General features: G+C 43.3%; 1 protein-coding gene across 1 annotated transcript in view; it reads right to left on the bottom strand.

Annotated features, from left to right (window-relative positions):
- galnt18a (UDP-N-acetyl-alpha-D-galactosamine:polypeptide N-acetylgalactosaminyltransferase 18a) overlaps positions 1 to 21,656 on the bottom strand; it is a 332,261-nt gene that overhangs the window by 93,418 nt on the left and 217,187 nt on the right. Inside the window, exon 5 of the mRNA XM_034686506.1 lies at positions 733 to 930. Coding sequence (XP_034542397.1) covers positions 733 to 930 — 198 coding nt within the window. The remainder of the gene's footprint in view (positions 1 to 732; positions 931 to 21,656) is intronic.

Raw genomic sequence — 21,656 nt, 5'->3', positions numbered from 1 at the left:
TTCAGAAGAAAGCCAGTGACAAATTGCACCTGTGATAAAAAGTACTGAAAGAAGATAAAGAAACAGATAATTGGGAGCATTCATCTTCCTCCATTACAATATCGAGCAGGACACGTCCTCCTGTCATTGTACAGATCTATACACACTGCATCAATGACCTGCTCCCCATGAACCGCAGAGATCTCACCCTCTCCAGGTAATGGTGAGGAGGCTGTTTCTTTTCCTGTCCCTTCTACAGCCTGTCTCAGCCATCTTCATCCCTCATGCTCCCATTGTTTTGGTGGCATTGAAGAATGGTATCATTATATCTATTACACTGTAGGTAGCTTCAGATGTGCTGTAATAGTGCTGACAGATATCACCTGCTGGAGCAGTGACTCACTGTGTCTGATGAGTATTGTGTAACACGTAATGTTCTCTGAGGCCGTGCTGGACCCTCAGGACTTCAATGGATCCAAATATTGACACTGCACTTATTAAATACGTAATGATCATTCAAGGGAATTGGTGTTCAGAAAGATGTAATGTAAAAATGATGAGCATAGTAAGTGATGTTATCAACCCTGCTTAAATATGCTTCAAGTCAGCGATTAATAATTCACACAGCTCTGTCTGATTATTCTCCGAGTGTCTCACTCCTTCATGATATTCTTAAAACACCTCACAGGTCTCTTCCTTTTGATGATTTGAAATCACTCTTCTTCAGAGTCGTGCAGCCCTTGCTGCTCGTACCTGATAGGCGCTGTGTGGTTGCGTTGTGTCCACCAGGACTTTGGTGGGTTGAGGTATCTGCACCACAGCTCCCAGTCGAAGCCCTGAGCAGACAGCGGGTACTCCTCGATCTCAAAGGTGTCGTATTTGATGTTGTCAAAAGACGGAGACACCACCCGGGTCCGGTCCTCCTTTATCCGCTGCAGGATAGGTTCTGCCCTGTGAGAAGACGGCACAGAAAGGAAGGGTTTAATAGATGATGACAAAGAATTGTTGTGCAGGGATACAGAGTAAACTTCAGAGCTCTCTAGAACTCATAGAACAGGGTTCCAGAGCAGGGTCCACACTCTGTGGATCGGGGCCCCCTGGGGGGTCGCGAGACACAAATGGGGGGTCAAGAGATGTCTTCTAGAATGTTTTTTTTTTTTAAGTTATCTAAAAATATTTCTTCTTATTCTTAATCTAATTATTTATTTTTGTTTATTTAGCTTGTTTTCTTATGTTTATCATCCTTTTTGTTTGTACTGTTAAATATTATTATTTGTTTATTATTATTTTTGTATTTTTTTGTATTTATTTTATTTCTCTTCTCTTTGTTGGTTTTGTATTCCTTATATATAATTTGTTAACTTGTGGTGAACAAAGAAAAACTTAAAAATGCAATAAAAAAAAGTTGAATGACAAAAGTTATCTAAAAATAGTACATTTTACCCATTATAGTAAAAAATATCAACAAAAACAGTAGCTAACCTTGAAATAAAACCTTGAAAATATAAAGTGTAATGAGTTTTCTTCCTTTCTTTGTTTCCAGATGACTCCTAAGTTTAGTGTTAGTGAACAGTTCATTATCTAAAGCATTGGTGTCCAAACTTTTTTCAAAGAGGGCCACATTTGATGTTGTCAGAATACCTTAGGGCCAGTGGCTCCTACTGAGACTTAGAAATCCTAAAAGTTATATATGAAATATTTATTTAATAACAATTATTTTACTTTTTATCTCAATAAATCAGTAACTAGGTAGACCTCAGTTCTCCACAAGTCACGTAAACATTAGCAAACTTTATCTTCTTCTAGAGGAAAATGTTTTTCATTCGGGTCTGGCAATGTGGGAAAAATATTGTCTCATTATTTTCCTATCAGAATCAGAATCAGAATCAGAATCAGAATCAGAATCAGAATCAGCTTTATTCGCCAAGTATGCTTGAACACACAAGGAATTTGACTTTAGTAAACTGTGCTCTCTTTGTACAAGGCATAGGAATAAGAATAAGAATAAGACCTACAATAAAAAATGAAATAAGAATATAATAACAATAACCTTAGCTATAAATACAAAGAAACAACAAATAGGCTTGACTAATATGTACAGGCTAAAATAATATGATAAAGTGCAGTGGTGAGTTGCAGAGGTAGTTTTTACATTATAAAAATAGAAGTTAAATAATACAAAAAATAGAAATATGGAATTCTGCTTTGAGAATTGTTGCATTGTGTATCTACATGTATATTTACAGAGAGTATTTATCTGACAGGTATGACACTGTTATGGTTTAGTGTTCATCAGAGTGACAGCCTGGGGGAAGAAACTGTTCTTATGGTGGGTTGTGGGAGGAGTTTGAAGAATTTGTGTCCAGGGTGTGAGGGGTCAGCGGTGATGCTACCTGCCCGTTTCCTGGCCCGGGACCGGTACAAGTCCTGGATGGGGGGCAGGTCGACACCGATGATTTTTTTCTGCAGTCCTTATAGTCCGCTGCAGTCAGTGTTTGTCTAGTTTGGTTGGCAGGATCACGATCTCGATTTCATCACACTTCTTTTTCATGTTGTTTTTGATCTTGTCTTGTGTCCTCTTTTGTGTCTTCTGAACTTTTATTGACATTCTCACATCATGATAAAAGCATTAATTTGAAAACATGTCAACTTTAAGAGTTCTTGTGTTTCTTCTTTACTGCTGTCTTGCAGAATTCCCAGAGCTTTGGCTTTATACGAGTAGTCCATGAAGCTTTTTGAGACGTTTCTGGATTGACTTTAGTTTTGTGTGTGCGCTTGAAAGAAACTGCAAATGTACAGATTATTCAGAATGTGATTAATTTCTGTGCTATAAATAACACATTTTAAGATGGAAGCTTGGGGCCATAAATAAATGGACCTTGGGCCGCGATTGGCCCCCGGGCCGCACTTTGGACACCCCTGATCTAAAGCATCAGTAGCAGCAGGTTCATTCATAACAGCACAGGAAACACAGACACAAGCTCATATAGGTAGGGTCAGTTTCTGCAGACCAGCTAAATGAAGACACATTAAATCCCTTTGAGGAACAGTGGGGGTCGAGAGTCTTTGGCACCGATATTTTGGGGGTCAAGGGCTGAAAAGTTTGGGAACCCCTGTCACAGAGGATGTAAATAACACATTCAAACCAAATGAGATGGAAAATGAGGGACAACTGGCATCAGAGGTCGTATATTCTCTCTCTTCAGGGGACTCTTGTTCTGCTATTTGTCATAGTCAGAGGACCGGCAGAGTCAGGCTGTTTCAGTTTGAAGTACTAGCCTCTAACAAAACATTTATTTGTGTAGCCAACACAAGGCAACAAACACATCAAAGACATCCCAACAAACAAATGCAGAGTCTGTTCAGGACAAACAGTTCAACCAATGCGGCTCACAAACAATGCATTCTGAAACATGTAGGCTCTGCAAGTACAGCTGGCCCTGCAGGGAACCACTGCTTTCTCAACCTATAGAGTCTGCACAAAATGGCTCAGCACTTTAAAGTGAAACATGTCAAATCAAATCTGACTGGACATCCATATGAACAGAACAACATTTAAGTATCCTAAAACCCCTGTGAGCTGTTCAGAGGAACCTACGAGACAAGGGAGCTCAGGGACTCCAGAAAGGTCTATGGTTAGTAACTTTAATGGGACAGAGAGAGTTATAGTAAGTGATGGGGGGGCTGGGGGGAAGGGGGTGAGATAAGATCCCAGTGTGTCTGTTCCCCTGGCAGTCTGAGCCTATAGCAGCATAACTAAGAGCTGGTCCAAGCCTGATCCAGCTCTAACTATAAGCTTTATCAAAAAGGAAAGTATGAAGTCTACTCATAAAAGTAGAGTGATAAGTTAAATAAGAGATATTTCTTTGTCCACAGGGGGAGCAAACTTTGATACAAACTGAGAGTACCTCTCTGGAGCTTTAAGAGAAAGCTGCAGAGAAGTCACGGTAACAAAGATGTACTTACAACAGTTATGCAGTCAGTACCAAAAGGTCAGATACAAGCCTGATTACATGAGCTGGAAAAAGACCAGACCAAAGTAAATGAATGAGAAGAAGCATTGTGTCATAACCACTGACAACTTGTGTCAAAAGGAATATCTCTGGAGATATTTTTGTCTTTGCAAGCAATTCATGTTGGACTTAGGCAGATGGAGGAGCAGGGTGGAAAGAAGGGACCAGCTGCTCATGAAAGAAAGCCAGCCTGCAGTAGGTCTTACTGCATTTCATGTCGACAAGGCTCCACAATAACGTCAAGTTTGGAGATGTTTATGCCAGTTTGAATTTAAAGACAACTTCCAGTATTATTCATTTTTCAATGAAAGGCTCTTGCTCATGTTTCCTGTCATCATTGGACAGTCTTTGGGCTCCTGAAGAAGGCTCTTTGTCATTTTCCTTCACAGGACAGAGGATATTTTTGCAGATATCATTTAAAGTTTCAAAGTTTATTCCGTCTCTTTAGAGTCTGTGAGCTGCAGTGGACAAAGACATGATGCATGGGCTTCATTCATAATTTGTGGCCCCTTCAGTCTTTGCGTCTGCATGTCTGAGTGCGGCCACAACATGGTTTCAAGCAGCAGCAGCAGCAGACAGTTGTATTGAGTGAAGGAAAAACTCCAATAAAACCCTCTGTAAGCAAGTAGCCGAGCAACAAAGCATTAAAGGAGACCACAACAAGTCTATTCTCCTTTTATCTCTTGTGTTTGTCGGGGAGATTATTGAACTCTGTGTCAGTGGGAAGTGTAAGTCAGCAGCTGTGTTAAAAAAAACAGCGTTAAAAGCCGGAGACATGGTGGTGGTTGTTTAAGTATCAGCCTGTGGTAATGGTTTTAGTTGTAGGGAAAAGTCGATTAATGCATCTTACATCTACAGAAACAAAACTTTTACAACCTCTCTTTACTTTGACTAATGTCAGGTATTGTGTGGAGTGAAGGTATATTAAGCGACTTTACAACTAATAAGAATAAGGATAACAAGTGTTAAGAAATACAACAGGAGCTAAACAGGAGAAAAATAAGAGAATGTGAGAGATGGAAAGCCTGTGATGGAAGCTTAGTAGTGAGGCAAAAATGGATAAGGAATCCACCAATTGAAGAAGTGAAGGCCTGAACTCCTCAGGCAGAGTGGATTAAAGTGTGTCTGCCATGGTAAATCCTCTAGTGACTGGAGTTTACTCACTGAGTCTAGCAGTTCTTTTTCAAAGGTTACATTTGAGAGGAAGTTCAGGGGTGGTCAACGGAGAGGCTCCTCCATAACTCCACAGTCCACAGAAGAGACAACTTGAGCCTTTGCGATGTTGACATGTGCAGATTAAAATCACCTTGAGATTTCAATTTAACAATTTTCATGGACGCCAAATGGAAGAGATCCAATTAAGACGTGCCTGACTATGCATCAAGTATTTAATCTGACAGGCACACAGTTGTTCCAAAAACAGCAAAAGAACCCATTCCCTCCATCCTTTTGTAAACAAACACTGCTGCCACTTTGTCACTGTTCATAATGTGTTAGAGATAAAAATAAAACAATGACACCTGAAGGCGCTACATGTTCCCCCACTCAGCCCTGCACCATACATTCTCCTCCTCATGTCTGTGACTTTGGAGATCTGAATCCTATCAATCAATCAATCAATCAATCAATCAATCTTTATTTGTATAGCGCCAAATCACAAGGAATGTTATCTCAAGATGCTTTTACAAACAGAGCAGGTCTAGATCATACTCTGTTCTATTATTAACAAAGACCCAACATCAAGACCGGATCAGATCCAGTCCCATCTTATAGACAGGACTCAGTCTGATCTCATCTTAATCCACCATGAGCAGAGCACTTTGCAGCATTTAGCAAGTTACAGTGGCAAGGACAAACTTCCTTTAACAGGCAGAAACCTCCAGCAGGACCAGACTCATGTTAGACACACATCTGCCGAGGCCATCTATCTCTCTTCATCTCCCTCTATCCCGAGAGGAATAGAGGGAGATGAAGAGAGAGAGAGATTATAGTGGTGAGATCAAACGGAAACCTCTGGTCTAAAAATATGAGTCCAATGCAGAAGTGCTAAAAACTGCAGTTCATCAAGGATCTGCTTGAGGCTGACTCTGGAAGTACCAGAAACCACATACACACCAATTCCAAGACAACAATCTTTAAAGGAGAAATAAACGTGTTTACAGCCTGGTACAAAAAAACCAGTGTAGTCTGGATGGCTCATTTGTCGATCAGCACACACTGTACAGGGGGTGCTTTATTTTCTAACACAGCAATTTCAAAGATATTAAGATTACGAGTCTTCCAATGAGAGGTACAGCTGACTTTACTGACAGGCAGGAACACTGTACCTGTTGGCTAGGAGGCTCAAAGCCCGCCTCTTTTTGTCACAATCGCGCGACAGCAGCAATATGGCTGCCACTGACGATTGGCTTCAAAACAGCGTTCAGAAACAGATGGGTGATGTCACGGATACTATGTCCATATTTATACAGTCTATGGTTGAGACAGATAGTAGTAGTTGTAGTAGCTGGAGTCTGGCACGTCCACAGCAGCAGGCTGTCTACGGCTGTGTCAGTTCCCCTGCCTCCCGGACTCTGACTGGTAGATGATTCCAAAGGAGAGGGGCCTGATAACTGAAGGTTCTACCTCCCATACTACTTTTAGAGACTTTAGGTAGGACCAGCAGGCCTGCATGTTGGGAGAGTAGTGTTCTAGAGGGGTAATAGGGCACTATGAGCTCTTTAAGATATGAAGGTGTCTGATCATTAAGAGCTTTGTAGGTCAGAAGAAGGATTTTTAATTGTAGTCTAGATTTTATGGGGAGTCAGTGTAGAGAAGCTAACACTGGAGAGATGTGCTCTCTCTTCTTTCTGGTCAGTACTCATCTATTGATTTATTTGTTTGTTTTGAATGTAATTGAACTCAAAGACATTCAAAAGTCTAAAGTTATTTCAAATTCTCTGGTGAAAAAGTTGGCACCACATTCGTTTTTATTTGCTCCGGCCATGTTTCCATCAATATCAGGGATAACAGAAGCCTAGACTCGTGAAGTGGATATGCACAGTGAGGAAGACATTGGATCAAATGTTCACAAGATCCAAATACCAAGCAGCATAAACAGCCCCCTCCATCGTGATGAAATGCCTTTACAAATGGGCCGGATCGGACCAGTCTGTCCCAAATGAAGTGTTGACATGGTGCGTATCTGTTCTGATCAGGCGATGATGCTGCAGTCTCTGGAAACATAGCTCTAAGCCAATGAGCACAGTCTTTGATCAGGCTATTAGATGGATGTTAACTTTGAAGCTGCAGAGCTGTGGGAGTAATAATACACACAGGAAGGCCAGTGGGGAGCCTGCACAGCTGTCACAGAGGTGATGTTGGTGATGTTTGTACTGAGGTGTTGCTGAAGTCAGCTGCACCAGGGAGTTACATGCAAGCAGATCTAACAGGTTTATAAATCAGAGCCATGGTTCTTGGAGCCTATTTTTCAATTTGTGGACTTTAGAGTAACCTCACCGACCATCACACGCACCACTGATACTGGTACTCTGATTATTTGTGTATTTCTACTTCTTACAGAATCGACATCGAAGCTTTTAAAACAATATCGAATCGAATCGCAACCTAAAGAATCAAAATCAAATGGAACGGTGAGGTTCTTAACAATACCCAGCCCTACTCCGAAGACAACATGAAGGAAAGATTTAATATTCCTCCTAGTTTATGTGGACGGCAAAAGACTTTGGATTGGTGGTTAAAGGCTGAGTAGTCACCGGCAGAGAAGAACGAGGAGGTGGGAGAAAAGAGCAGAAATGAACAAGGGTTGTTAAAACACAGAAGGAGCAGCGTGAAAGAGACGTCGACCAGTTTGAAGATAACACCAGAAGCAATGGCAAACAAAGCAAGGGCTTTGGCAGGGTCATGGGAGTACAGAAAAGTAGGAGGAAGAGGACCTCAACAATGTCTGCATCTGTAAAGAATGTTAAATGAAAAACACATTTTTAGAATGAAAATGTTTAATGTATTGTAATAAATCCAAAATTCTTATCATAGGCCCAAAATCCCTCACTTCCACCTGCCCAGACTTCTCACTCACTATTGATAAATCCACTGTTTCAGCATCCACCCACATCCGTAACCTTGGTATCATTTTTGATCAGTCACTCAACTTTCAACAACACATTAACAATATTTCAAAAAACTCTTTCTTCCACCTCAAAAACATCGCCCGTCTCCGCCCCTCCCTTTCCTTCACTGCAGCTGAAACTCTCATCCACACCTTCATCACCTCAAGACTCCATTATTGCAATAGCATCCTCTACGGTTCACCCAACACCCTCCTCAACAAATTACAATACATACAAAACTCAGCTGCACGCCTCCTCACTCACTCCCGCTCCAGAGACCACATCACCCCAGTCCTCCAGAACCTCCATTGGCTCCCCATCCCCTCAAGAATACAGTACAAGATCCTACTCATCACCTACAAAGCCCTCCACAATCTCGCTCCCTCCTACCTCACCGACCTTCTAGAGCCATACAATCCCTCCCGCAACCTCCGCTCCACCAACGCCAACCTCCTCACCCCTCTCACCAAACCCAAGCACCGAACCTGGGGGGACAGGGCCTTCTATGTCGCTGCCCCCACCCTCTGGAACTCTCTTCCCCAACACCTCAGATTCTCTCCCTCACTCCATCCATCCATTATCTCGACCGCTTATCCCGTTAGGGGTCACGGGGGTCTGGAGCCTATCCCAGCTGGCTTCGGGCGGAAGGCAGGGTACACCCTGGACAGGTCGCCAACCAATCACAGGGCTAACACAGAGAGACAGACAACCATTCATGCACACACTCACACCTACGGGCAATTTAGAGTGATCAATCAACCTGAGCATGTTTTTGGATTGTGGGAGGAAGCCGGAGTTCACCGAGAGAACCCACGCATGCACGGGGGAGAACATGCAAACTCCACACGGGGATTCGAACCAGGAACCTTCTAGCTGTGAGGCAACAGCGCTACCCACTGCACCACCATGCAGCCCTCTCCCTCACTCACCAACTTCAAATCCGGACTCAAAACACACCTATTTACAAAGGCTTTTAAACTAGAATTGATTGATTTTTTTTTTCTTGTTTTGTTTTATTTTGCTGCCTTGCTTTTCTTTGTTTTTTTTTGTTTTTTTTTGTCTTTTTTTGCTTTTATTGTATAATTTTATTTTATTTTCCTGTAAAGCGCTTGGAGAATCTTTTAAAGCGCTTTTATAAATAAAATGTATTATTATTATTATTATTATTATTATTATTATTATTAATAATAATAATAATAATAATAATAATAATGTGTTTCATAACCGTAAAGCAGGATGCTTAGACTTTACCCTAAATAAAAAAAACAGATAATTTGACCCGTAAGTGTCCTGGTAGGAATACAGTTACAGGGGAAGCTCTGCCAACCTTCAAAATTAAAGGACTCTTTTTTAGCTGTATGAATAAATCATTTTTATATCAATAACTTCATCCATAAAGTAAAACTGAGTTCAAACTTGTTCTTATTTTGAGTTGGTAGCCATATATAATGAGCAGGATCAATCATAGTAAGTCATATTGGTTATGCAACATAGAATCCTTTGAGTGTGAGACAAGTAGTATGGGAGGTAGAGCCTTCAGTTATCAGGCCCCTCTCCTTTGGAATCATCTACCAGTCAGGGTCCAGGAGGCAGACACCCTCTCTACTTTTAAGAGTAGGCTTCAAACTTTCCTTTTTGATAAAGCTTATAGTTAGAGCTGGATCAGGCTTGGACCAGGTCTTAGTTATGCTGCTATAGGCTTAGACTGCCGGGGAACTGACACACTAACACACTGGGATCCTATCTCACCCCCTTCCCCCCAACACCCCCATCACTTACTTTAACTCTCCCTGTCCCATTAAAGTTACTAACCATAGACCTTTCTGGAGTCCCTGAGCTCCCTTGTCGTCCCATGGACATTCCAGACTCCAGCTGATACGGACGTGCTCGACTCCAGCGGCAACAGCTACTACTACTCATCTCATCACTATCACCGCTCCCTCTCTCTCTTATTCTCCTCTATCCCTCTTTCCAGACCCAACTCGGTCAAGGCAGATGTGTGTCTAACATGAGTCTGGTTCTGCTCGAGGTTTCTGCCTGTTAAAGGAAGTTTGTCCTCTCCGCTGTTACTAGCTAAATACTGTGAGGTGGTGTGCTCATGGTGGATTAAGGTGGGGTCAGACTGAGTCTTATCCTGTCTTGGTGTTGGGTCTCTGTTCATAATTTGACATAGAGTGGTCTAGACCTGCTCTGTTTGTAAAAGAGTCTTGAGATAACGTTTGTTGTGGTTTGGTGCTATACAAATAAAGATTGATTGATTGATTGAAGACCCTGTGACGGAGCGGCACCGTCACTAAATGGAGCGCAGTGTGCGCAGAGACACACTGGCAGACAAGCCGACACACACACACACAGACACACACACACACACACCAAACTTTCCCTCCAGTCAGCTTCCCTCTTCTCACCCACTCCAGCAGTCCACTGTCCCTCTCCGTTACGTAGCGTCGCCGGGGGTGCACACCTGAAGGCCTATTGTTTTATTACGAATACACTCACACATTGCATCACCAACCTCCTGGGTGCGGGGAACCCGCGGAAACGGAGCGTCCCGTTTCCGCGTATTAAGTAGGGCCTATGGGGGGCGAAAAGTGCCACATGGGTGTGGAAATAAATTGTTTGTTTGTTGGTATATTTTACCCCCTGAAAAAGTGGTTTAGGGTAAGGTAAAGTACTGCCAAAGATTGTGATAAATATATTGTTGTTGGGGTTTGTAGTATTGTTTGTTTTATGGATGTACTAATTGTTAGAACGTAATGTTTGTAAAAATCATTTGATAATTAGTGACGCCCATGGGAGGAGTCAGCATTATATAAGAGGGCTGTGTTGAGTTCCCTCGGGGCAGTTTGTCTTTCGCCTGGTAAGAGAAGGAGGTGGCTTCTTGAGCAGTGTCTGTCCACTGACCCTGTTTTTGATTGTTTCTTTTGTAAATCGTCTTTTGAGTTTTTTGTTCTTTGTAAATATATTGCACTGAGGCCGGCACCAATAAATAATCACTTCAATGTCCTGACTACGCCTATGTGTTTTTCGAAACGTGAGTTAACGAGAAGAGAACCTCGCTACAGACCCCAACATGACCTTTTCTCACCCTGATTATTTTTTGCATAATCACAGACTTATTACACACTATCCCTTAAATAAGACACCACTGAATCAACAAATCTGTCATAGAAGTATGTTTTGTAGGTTTTGTCTGATGCTATTTTAATATAAGGGGAAATGGATAGATGCATATGAATGCACTGTACTCATGTTGAAAATACTGTCAGGCTTTGGAGAGATTTCATGGCTCAGCATTAAAACAACGATGACAGTCAGAGCAAGTAATGGAAGATTACGATCTAATAGATGGAACACCTCAGTCTTCAACACCGTCTGACAGGACTTAGTCTGAGCCCACCGCTCAAAGCACAGACACACTCAGCTTCATTATGCTAACAGATTTTGGCTGCTAACGGATGTCAGATATTCCCCATAGTCTGCAGCACCTACACTGAGATGAGATGTGTGATACTGCTCTCATATGATGCTAAATATGACCAAACACCTTTGTTTTGTGTTGTTTCCTTGTCTTCTTGAAAGTATTCTATGATGGTTGGAAGGAAATGTCTGATCTGTGGAGCAGCTGTGTGCTGAAAGAGCGATGGAGACTGGGCCTTTGTAGTAATGTGTTATGAAGGCCCAGATATTTAAATAAAACAGGTTTTGGGATTCTTCAGGAAACTATGACAGCTTTGCTTCAGTAGAACAGATTTTCTAAAACAATATTAAAATGAAACCTCTAAACGTAGCCATCCTCAGCAGTTTATTCAGTCAAACTTCAGTGGAAAGGAGGCTTTCTGTAGCACAACCGACCTACAAACCCTCAGCTCTCTGGACCTCAAATCACATCACATCTGGTTTATAGTTTTAACTAAACAACAACTCAGACTGATTTAAATACTGCCAGACTCTGGGTACGCCAACTGAGCATATAAGGTGCATTTTGACCAAGAGTTCCGGGGTCTTTTAGCCCCCAGAACTACTTTACCCTGAACTAAAAGGTTCCTGTGCCCCTATTGTTGTCTGCGTTTCGACCGTGGGCTGAAGTCCCGGGTAGATGGTGTAAATCAGGCCAGTGACGTATGGAGAAAAAAAAAGTTAATGCACTACACCACCAGACCAGTAGAGGGCAGTAACACAAAGAGGAATGCCATTTATCACAGATGACACCATAGAAGCAGACGGACAGGCAGGTATCATTATGAGCAACACAACAGTTAGCCTGTTAGCATGAAGAGACTCAAGGCTGATTTATACTTCTGCGTCGCCCCTACGCAGCAGGGGCTGACGCGGACATGAGCCCCACATACTTGTGCGTCGATGAGTCCGTGTCGCGCAGCAATTCTCCTCCGAAACGCTTGAGGGCAGTGTGGTCTCTCTGATAGCCGGTCGCCTGCTTCCGGTCCTGCTACGATCTCTGTTTACTTTTCCACAGAGATTCAGAGCGTGTTCTGTTAATCTACAGCTGATACATGTTGCTGTTTATCATACAGACATGATTACATGAAGAATAGAGAGGAGGAGATGAAATACACGGCCGATGTGTGGCCGATGTCCGGGATCCCGGAAGTGCTGTGAATGCGGGAAAGACAAAGCCGTCGAGCGGACCAATCACAGAGCTTGCGGTCCGCGTCGGCTCTACGCGTAGTTACATTTTGGAGGAGGTGCACGTCAGCTACGTGCGTAGGCCTCTGCGTAGGTACGGGAGCTACGCGGACCTACGGCGTAGGCTACGCCGGCGATTCAACGCAGAAGTATAAATCAGCCTTCAGCTGGTCTGTTTTAGATGGTGCTATATTTCATCACAGATGGAGTCACTGAATCAACACGTGAGAGGAGATAAGCGCGAGTAGCAAAGACGTTTCAACACGGCTTTAAAATCCTTTTGAACTCAAAAAGCCGTGGCAGAGATCGACCGGTGTTTTGGTTTAAACAGCAACCCTGTTAACTGGAGACTCTCAGCCGGATGCATCCCTCATAAACGTCTTTAGACCATCATTAAATATCTGATGAGGATATTTAGAAATCTTAATAAAAACTAAACTAGTTTGCATTCCCAGGAACTCCCTCTGTGTTTCAACAGCTGTGTAAACTCCACAAACACTGACACGTTCAGCTGAAGGTGTCCAGTTTACAGGGTCACTGTTACGGGTGTGAGGATGAACCCAAAAGCAGCACACTGGAGCCCGGAGGAAACAGCAGTTAACAGTCTTTACTAACCCGGTCACATAATGTCTGTTGAGAAGCTGGTTTCGCTGTGTGGAGGATCAGGCTGGAAACAGACGAGGAGCAGGCAAATCTCTTGGTCGGGGGACAGAAGGCTGAGGTAGTTACCAGGGCAGAAACGAGGAAGGAAGGTCGGGGACAGGCAGGGTCGAAACCGGGAGATCAGTCCGAGGAAAAGTGCTGGAGAGTCTTGCATTTGCAGTGAGAACAATCTGGCACTGAGTGAGCTGAAACCGGGACTTAAATACTGGCAGCAGGTAATGAGAAACAGGTGATTTGTGTTGGCTTAATGAGGAGAGTGTGGTTCAGGTAAACGAAGGGGAGTGGAAATGTAGTGGGCTGAGAGGCTGAGCAGGTGTGGCAGGTGATAACTGTGACAGTCACTTTTAAAACCGGAACACCGGGAGAGACGCATTCACGGTGGGCTGAGAGAAGACTACTGTTACAAGCTGCTAAATCAAGAGAATCACAGCTTCTTCTTTTGAAAAGTACACACACATACAAAAAAGATAGAACAAATAAAAACTAATGAAAGAAAGAGAAATCAAGTGAATCACAGATGTGTGTGATGTTATTGTGGACGGAGGGCGGAATAAAAACACTGAGGTTAATCTACCAATCAGACACGATCAGCATTGCAGGCCCTGCCCCCCGAAAGTCCTGGGACCTTTGAAAAGTACTTCCCCCCCTAGCAGGGGCTTTTTAGGGGGAAGATTATCTACCCCTGAACTAAATTTAGACCCTGGGTCCACCAGTCGAAATGCATGTACTTCAGGGGTAAAGTTCCTGCGGTCGAAAACGCCTTAAGAAGATAACGTTTCAGAGTCCAGGAACAGTGGGGGACAGATATGTACATCCCCATCACGTGCCCACTCTACTTTAATACTTACAGACAGTAATAAAAATAATATCTTTGTAAACTGTGAAAATCCCACACATGATCATAAAAAGTGACTTTGCACCACTGGTTTGAAAAGACATGAGAGAAAGATTGTGTCTTTACAATCTTAGTCTTGTGGGAAAACTGCCAAAGGCTGCCCTTTAAATTTAAATTCCACTTGCACGTCCCTTGAGAGCAAACACAAACAAAGCCTCGTACTTCACTATCATTCATGTTTTATCCATTCAGCCCCTCAGAGTTCTACGGTAATAACATCAAACGTCCCAACATCAGAGTGGAGGAGGGACGCTTTTATCCTGCACACTGATTGTTCATTAAGAAGTAAACCTTGCCTCTGGCTCAGCGCCTCCATTTCTATACACACACACAAGTATCAAACACATGAATACATACAGTGAGACCACCCAGAAGATCCCTGACATCCTGTTAATGGATACAAATTTAGATCTGGTGGGCGCCCAATTATCGGGACCTTCACTGCAAAGTAACACATGCCAAGTGAAGGTAAAGGTCACAGCGTTCTCACAGTGAGACTGAGGGTCATTTCTTACATCTATGAACTGTTTGTCTGCTGCTCTGGAGCACTTGGAGGGAGATATGGTGGCGTAGTGTGGTGGTTATGAGTCGCCTCTCAGAGCACCGATAACACTGATTTTAAACTTTAACTTTACAAAGGAAGATCAGCTAATACCCTGCTCTTTCTAGCTTACAGTAGCTTACACTTCCTATCACCAGAGAAGAAGACTGGCCACTGTCTTTACTGCAAAGGGCAGAGGCCTGCTCCACGATCAATTACAATAAATACACTTGAATGACACACGGGTGGGTAGAGATGGTCGTATCTCATTTTGTTCGATCCCAGCTCCTGCAGTCACATGCTGATGTATCCTTTGGTGAGACACTGAACCCCAAACTGCTCCCTCTGTTGTTCAGCGGTGTGTGAATGTGTGTGAATGAGATTAACACTGATGGTCCCTCACTGTAGCAGCCTCTACCATCAGTGAGTGAATGTGGTGTGAATGGGTGAATGTGACGAGTAGTGTGAAAGAGCTTTGAGTGCTCAGAAAGAAAACAGATATTCCATTTATCATTTACCATGAAATACACATCATCACTGTTCATATAACAGGTAACTGTTATAGGAGGTGATCATATTTACATTAATAAATGGGTAAATTACATCAGGCACAAAAACAACTACATGTAAGAGGGAAAGAGAAGAGGACAAAAAGAGGAGTGGGAAGAAAAGAGCTTATAGTGCCCTATTACCCCTCTAGAACACTACACTCCCAACATGCAGGCCTGCTGGTCCTACCTAAAGTCTCTAAAAGTAGTATGGGAGGTAGAACGTTCAGTTATCAGGCCCCTCTCCTTTGGAATCAGGGCCCTCTCCTTTGGAATCATCTACCAGTCAGGGTCCAGGAGGCAGACACCCTCTCTACTTTGAAGAGTGGGCTTCAAACTTTCCTTTTTGATAAAGCTTATAGTTAGAGCTGGATCAGGCTTGGACCAGCTCTTAGTTATGCTGCTATAGGCTTAGACTGCTGGGGGAACAGACACACTGTGATCCTATCTCACCCCCTTCCCCCCAACCCCTTCATCACTTCCTTTAACTCTCCCTGTCCCATTAAAGTTACTAACCATAGACCTTTCTGGAGTCCCTGAGCTCCCTTGTCTCGTAGGTTCCTCTGAGCTGCCGTAGACGTCCTCCTGCTGTGGACGTTCCAGACTCCAGCTGATACGGACGTGCTGGACTCCAGCGGCAACAGCTACTACTACTCGTCTCATCACTATCACCGCTCCCTCTCCCTCTTACTCTCCTCTATCCCTCTTTCCAGACCCAACTCGGTCGAGGCAGATGTCTGTCTAACATGAGTCTGGTTCTGCTCGAGGTTTCTGCCTGTTAAAGGAAGTTTGTCCTCTCCGCTGTAACTAGTTAAATACTGTGAGGTGCAATGCTCATGATGGATTAAGGTGGGGTCAGACTGAGTCTTAGCCTGTCTTGGTGTTGGGTCTCTGTTCATAATTTGACATAGAGTGGTCTAGACCTGCTCTGTTTGTAAAAGAGTCTTGAGATAACATTTGTTGGGATTTGGTGCTATACAAATAAAGATTAGTTGATTGGTGATTGATAAGGAGAAATTGTTCTAAGATAAATATCTCTGATGTTATTTGACATTTAAGACGATGAACATTAGGTCTACATGAGTTATAGCCGCTGTAAGGAGGGGGGGCTTCAGTTGTTATACAGGTTTCTTGGGTTAGGCTTATCAGATTACATCACATTTAAATGAATGCTCTGTATGTGACTTCATTCACTAAATATCTGTCCCTAACAACATTTAGAAGAAGGGGTTGTATGAAGAAGTACAATAAAAGTCAATTCAAAAAGAGATTCTGTCACAACGGGGGAAAGACTTAAGGAGGACCCAAGATCCAGACTTAAAAATAAAACTGATGGAAAAACCCGAGATCGACAAAATAAAAATTAATCCAAACAAATCCACAGAAAAACAAGGGCACTAAGAACCCAGGGAAGACGAACAATGATCCAACAAGGGACAGGGGAAACAGAGGAACTAAATACACAGAGTCATCAATACAGGGGAGGACACAGGACACAGGTGAGACTAATGAGGAACTAAATACACAGAGTCATCAACACAGGTGAGGACACAGGACACAGGTGAGACTAATGAGGGACTAAATACACAGAGTCATCAACACAGGTGAGGACACAGGACACAGGTGAGACTAATGAGGGACTAAATACACAGTCGTCAACACAGGTGTGAACACAGGACACAGGTGAGACTAATGAGGGACTAAATACACAGAGTCATCAACACAGGTGTGGACACAGGACACAGGTGAGACTAATGAGGGACTAAATACACAGAGTCATCAACACAGGTGAGGACACAGGACACAGGTGAGACTAATGAGGGACTAAATACACAGAGTCATCAACACAGGTGTGGACACAGGACACGGGTGAGACTAATGAGGGACTAAATACACAGAGTCATCAACACAGGTGTGAACACAGGACACAGGTGAGACTAATGAGGGACTAAATACACAGAGTCATCAACACAGGTGTGGACACAGGACACAGGTGAGACTAATGAGGGACTAAATACACAGAGTCATCAACACAGGTGAGGACACAGGACACAGGTGAGACTAATGAGGGACTAAATACACAGAGTCATCAACACAGGTGTGGACACAGGACACGGGTGAGACTAATGAGGGACTAAATACACAGAGTCATCAACACAGGTGTGAACACAGGACACAGGTGAGACTAATGAGGGGAATCAAAGAGGAGGGAAACACACAAGGGCATGACGTAAAACTAAACAGGAAACACAAGGATTCAGAACTACAAAATAAAACAGGAAACACAAGGATTCAGAACTACAAAAATAAAACAGGAAACACAAGGATTCAGAACTACAAAATAAAACAGGAAACACAAGGATTCAGAACTACAAAATAAAACAGGAAACACAAGGATTCAGAACTACAAAAATAAAACAGGAAACACAAGACTGGACTAAGAAAACACGACAAGAGACGTGGATCACTAAAAACTGAAGAGAGACAAAGGAGAACTAATACAGAATAAACACAGGGAGGAACCAAGGCATGAAACACAAGAACTAAACTAAAGTAAAAATTGACTCAAGACAGATTCTTAATGTATTTGTACCTTAAAAATCTTACTCGTGTACAATATTAAACTAGCATAAATATACTAAACACCACTTTTTGCCAGCCATTGGCTGGTCCTGATAATCCTGATAATCCCTATGAATTACAAAATACATGTAAATGCATTCTTCTTGATTTTGTGCTTTTTTCCACAGCCACGTCGGCCATATTGTCCAACAAACTCTTTTAACCTGTCTCATGTTTCTGTAGATCCCCGTACACCACCGTGTATTTCTTATCATGCCATCATTGTATTTCCAGTCTTCTTCTTGTAAGAGGACAAGACTAGCAGAGGAGGCTTCATGATAAAGGCAGAGCAGAGTTAGGGTGATTGTGATTACAGTCAGACTGGGTCTGTAACATTAAATAGCCTATAATTACCCGTGTCTAACTAAAATTAGAGAACACTGCAGATAATTGTAATGTGTGGTCGTGACAATTCTGCTGTTTGAGCGTTTACAGCTTTGTTCCTAATTATACAGTAATTTCTCAATTCCCTGAAAATAAGGAACAATAAAAAGTATAATTTGCATTTGAGTGCCTGACTCTCACAGCACAGGACGGTGCAAAGGGAGAGGGGGATTAGAGGGATGGAGAAAGTGGGAAAAGATAGAGGGAAAGCGGCAGAAAAAGGAAAAGAGAAAGAGAAAGACTGACAGATTGAGAGGCAGGGGCTGTGACCATCACATTTTAGCACTTCTGCTTTGGTTAGTAGTGACCCTGAAGTCTAATCTAAAATGTTCTTTATGCTTCATATTATGATATGCTCTGCATTTGATGGAAATCATGTCACACAGCGAGCAGCAGCTCTAGACCTGTTCCCAGCATGCACCAACCGTGCATGCAGCCTGTTAGAGTCGCTCCTCTTCGTTCATTCTTCTTTCTGATTCTTATTTTTTCTTCATCAAACCTTGTCAGATTTCTCTCTGGCAGTTTGTTGAAGTTATGACCTCTTTTGGCCTTCCGTTGGTGAGAGTTGTGGACTGTTTTTCACGATGAAATCACCAACTTTAACTTTTACTCACATTACTGTTGCCCAGCAACCCCGCTTTGTTTTTGTTTTTACTCATGCTCAGCTGGTTGAGCTGAAGCCGGCCGGCTTTTCGACCGAACCGCTGGATGTTCCTGCAGATCTCAGGAGATTTAGGACACATAGAGGCAGAGGAGGCATAGAGCTACGAGGAGGAGAGCTGGTATAAGAAGACGGAGGTCTATGGAGAGGAGACAGAAGCCGTGTCTCTCCTCTCTCATCATGGGCAACGTGAGACCTCTGGATAATAAGATGGACGAGCTAACAGGACTAGCCAGGAGTCAGACGGAGTTTCAGGAATGTAGCATGGTGTGCTTCACAGAAACGTGGCTGCATCAGGATATTCCCGACACAATGTCTCCATTGACGGCTTCCAGACTGTCCGGGCAGACCGGGATAGCAGCGAGACCGCGGTGGGCCTCCAACCATATTATCTACACAGGAAGATCTCACATGTCATACTGGTAGCTGTTTACATCCCCCCTCTGCCAACCCGACTACAGCGTCCAACGTTCTCAATGCTGCCATAGATAGACTCCAGACCAGGGGTGGGCAAACTTTTTGACTTGCGGGCCACAATGGGTTCTAAAATTTGACAGAGGGGCCGGGCCAGGAGCATTTGGACACGCAATGTAATTTATCAAACCTGGAGATTGCGTCTGTTTTTTATACATTTCAATTGAAGGTGCAAAGTTAAAGAAATCAACATTTACTGGAAAAGATCAATGGAATCACTTTCAACATTCAAAACATATTATTACCCAACGAAAGCCACCTGAGAGGACATCACAGGCCCCCTGCTGGACCCCCTGCAGTTTGCCTACCGGGCAAACAGGTCGGTGGAGGATGCAGTCAACATGGGTCTGAACTACATCCTGCATCACCTGGACTCCCCCAGGACCTACGCTAGGATCCTGTTTGTGGACTTCAGCTCTGCGTTCAACACCATCATACCAGACATCCTGCACCAGAAACTCACCCAGCTCACAGTGCCGGCCTCCATCTGTCAGTGGATCACCAACTTCCTGACGGACAGGAGACAGCAGGTGAGGCTGGGGAGCATCAAATCCAGCACCCGGACCATCAGCACTGAAGCCCCACAGGGATGTGTTCTCTCCCCACTGCTCTTCTCCCTCTACACCAATGACTGCACCCTCGATGAAACTCCTGAAGTTTGCAGACGACACCACCGTCATCGGTCTCATCCAGGACGGAGACGAGTCTGCTTACAGACAGGAGGTGGAACAGCTGGCCCTCTGGTGTAGTCAGAACCATCTGGAGCTGAACCCGCTCAAGACTGTGGAGATGACAGTGTACTTCAGGAGAAGCCCCCCTCCACTCCCCCCCTTCACCATCCTGAACAGCACTGTGTCTACTGTGGACTCTTTCAGGTTCCTGGGATCCACTATTTCCCGGGACCTGAGGTGGACCTCCCACATAGACACAATCAGAAAAAAGGCCCAGCAGAGGATGTACTTCCTGCGTCAGCTCAGGAAGTTCAACCTACCCCAGGAGCTGCTGATCATGTTCTACACCTCCATCATCCAGTCTGTTCTGTGTACCTCCATCACTGTCTGGTTTGGCTCTGCAACCAAACTAGACAAACACAGACTGCAGCGGACTATAAGGACTGCAGAAAAAATCATCGGTGTCGACCTGCCCCCTATCCAGGACTTGTACCGGTCCCGGGCCAGGAAACGGGCAGGTAGCATCACCGCTGACCCCTCACACCCTGGACACAAATTCTTCAAACTCCTCCCCTCCGGCAGGCGCTACAGATCACTGTGCGCCAAAACAACCCGCCATAAGAACAGTTTCTTCCCCCAGGCTGTCACTCTGATGAACACTAAACCATAACAGTGTCATACCTGTCAGATAAATACTCTCTGTAAATATACATGTAGATATACAATGCAACAATTGTCAAGCAGAATTCCATATTTCTATTTTTTGTATTATTTAACTTCTATTTTATAATGTAAAACTACCTCTGCAACTCACCACTGCACTTTATCATATTATTTTAGCCTGTACATATTAGTCATGCCTATTTGTTGTTTCTTTGTATTTATAGCTAAGGTTATTGTTATTATATTTTCATTTTATTTTTTATTGTAGTTCTTATTCTTATTCCTATTCTTATGCCTTGTACAAAGAGAGCACAGTTTACTAAAGTCAAATTCCTTGTGTGTTCAAGCATACTTGGCGAATAAAGCTGATTCTGATTCTGATTCTGATTCTGAAATACTCAAGCTCAATAATTTCTAATTGTTTTAAAATAATGTACGGATTGTCCTGAGAGATAGACTGTATTAAATATCCTGCCTGCAGCAGAAACTAGAAAGGGGTCTTTAAATTGAGAGCGATGTGCGGCGTGTTAATTAAGCTACTGTACCGCTGCTGTGCGTAAATGCGCACATCGCTCTTAATTAAAAGACGCTCCTCCAAACTTTCCATATGCATTTTTTTCATAACACAGAAGAGAAACTCACATTTCAGTGGGAACAGTGTTGTTGGTCTCCCTTTTTTGCCAGTGCATCAAAGTCTGGAGTTAGTTTTGTCGTAGCAATTCTCAGGATAGATCTGAGGTGTTGGTCAGTTAACCGGGATCTGTGACGGGCTTTGTTGATGTTCAT

The sequence above is a fragment of the Notolabrus celidotus genome, chromosome 6, assembly GCF_009762535.1.
Source record: "Notolabrus celidotus isolate fNotCel1 chromosome 6, fNotCel1.pri, whole genome shotgun sequence".
Taxonomy (NCBI): Eukaryota; Metazoa; Chordata; class Actinopteri; order Labriformes; family Labridae; genus Notolabrus; species Notolabrus celidotus.
This window is presented reverse-complemented; position numbering and strand designations above follow the sequence as displayed.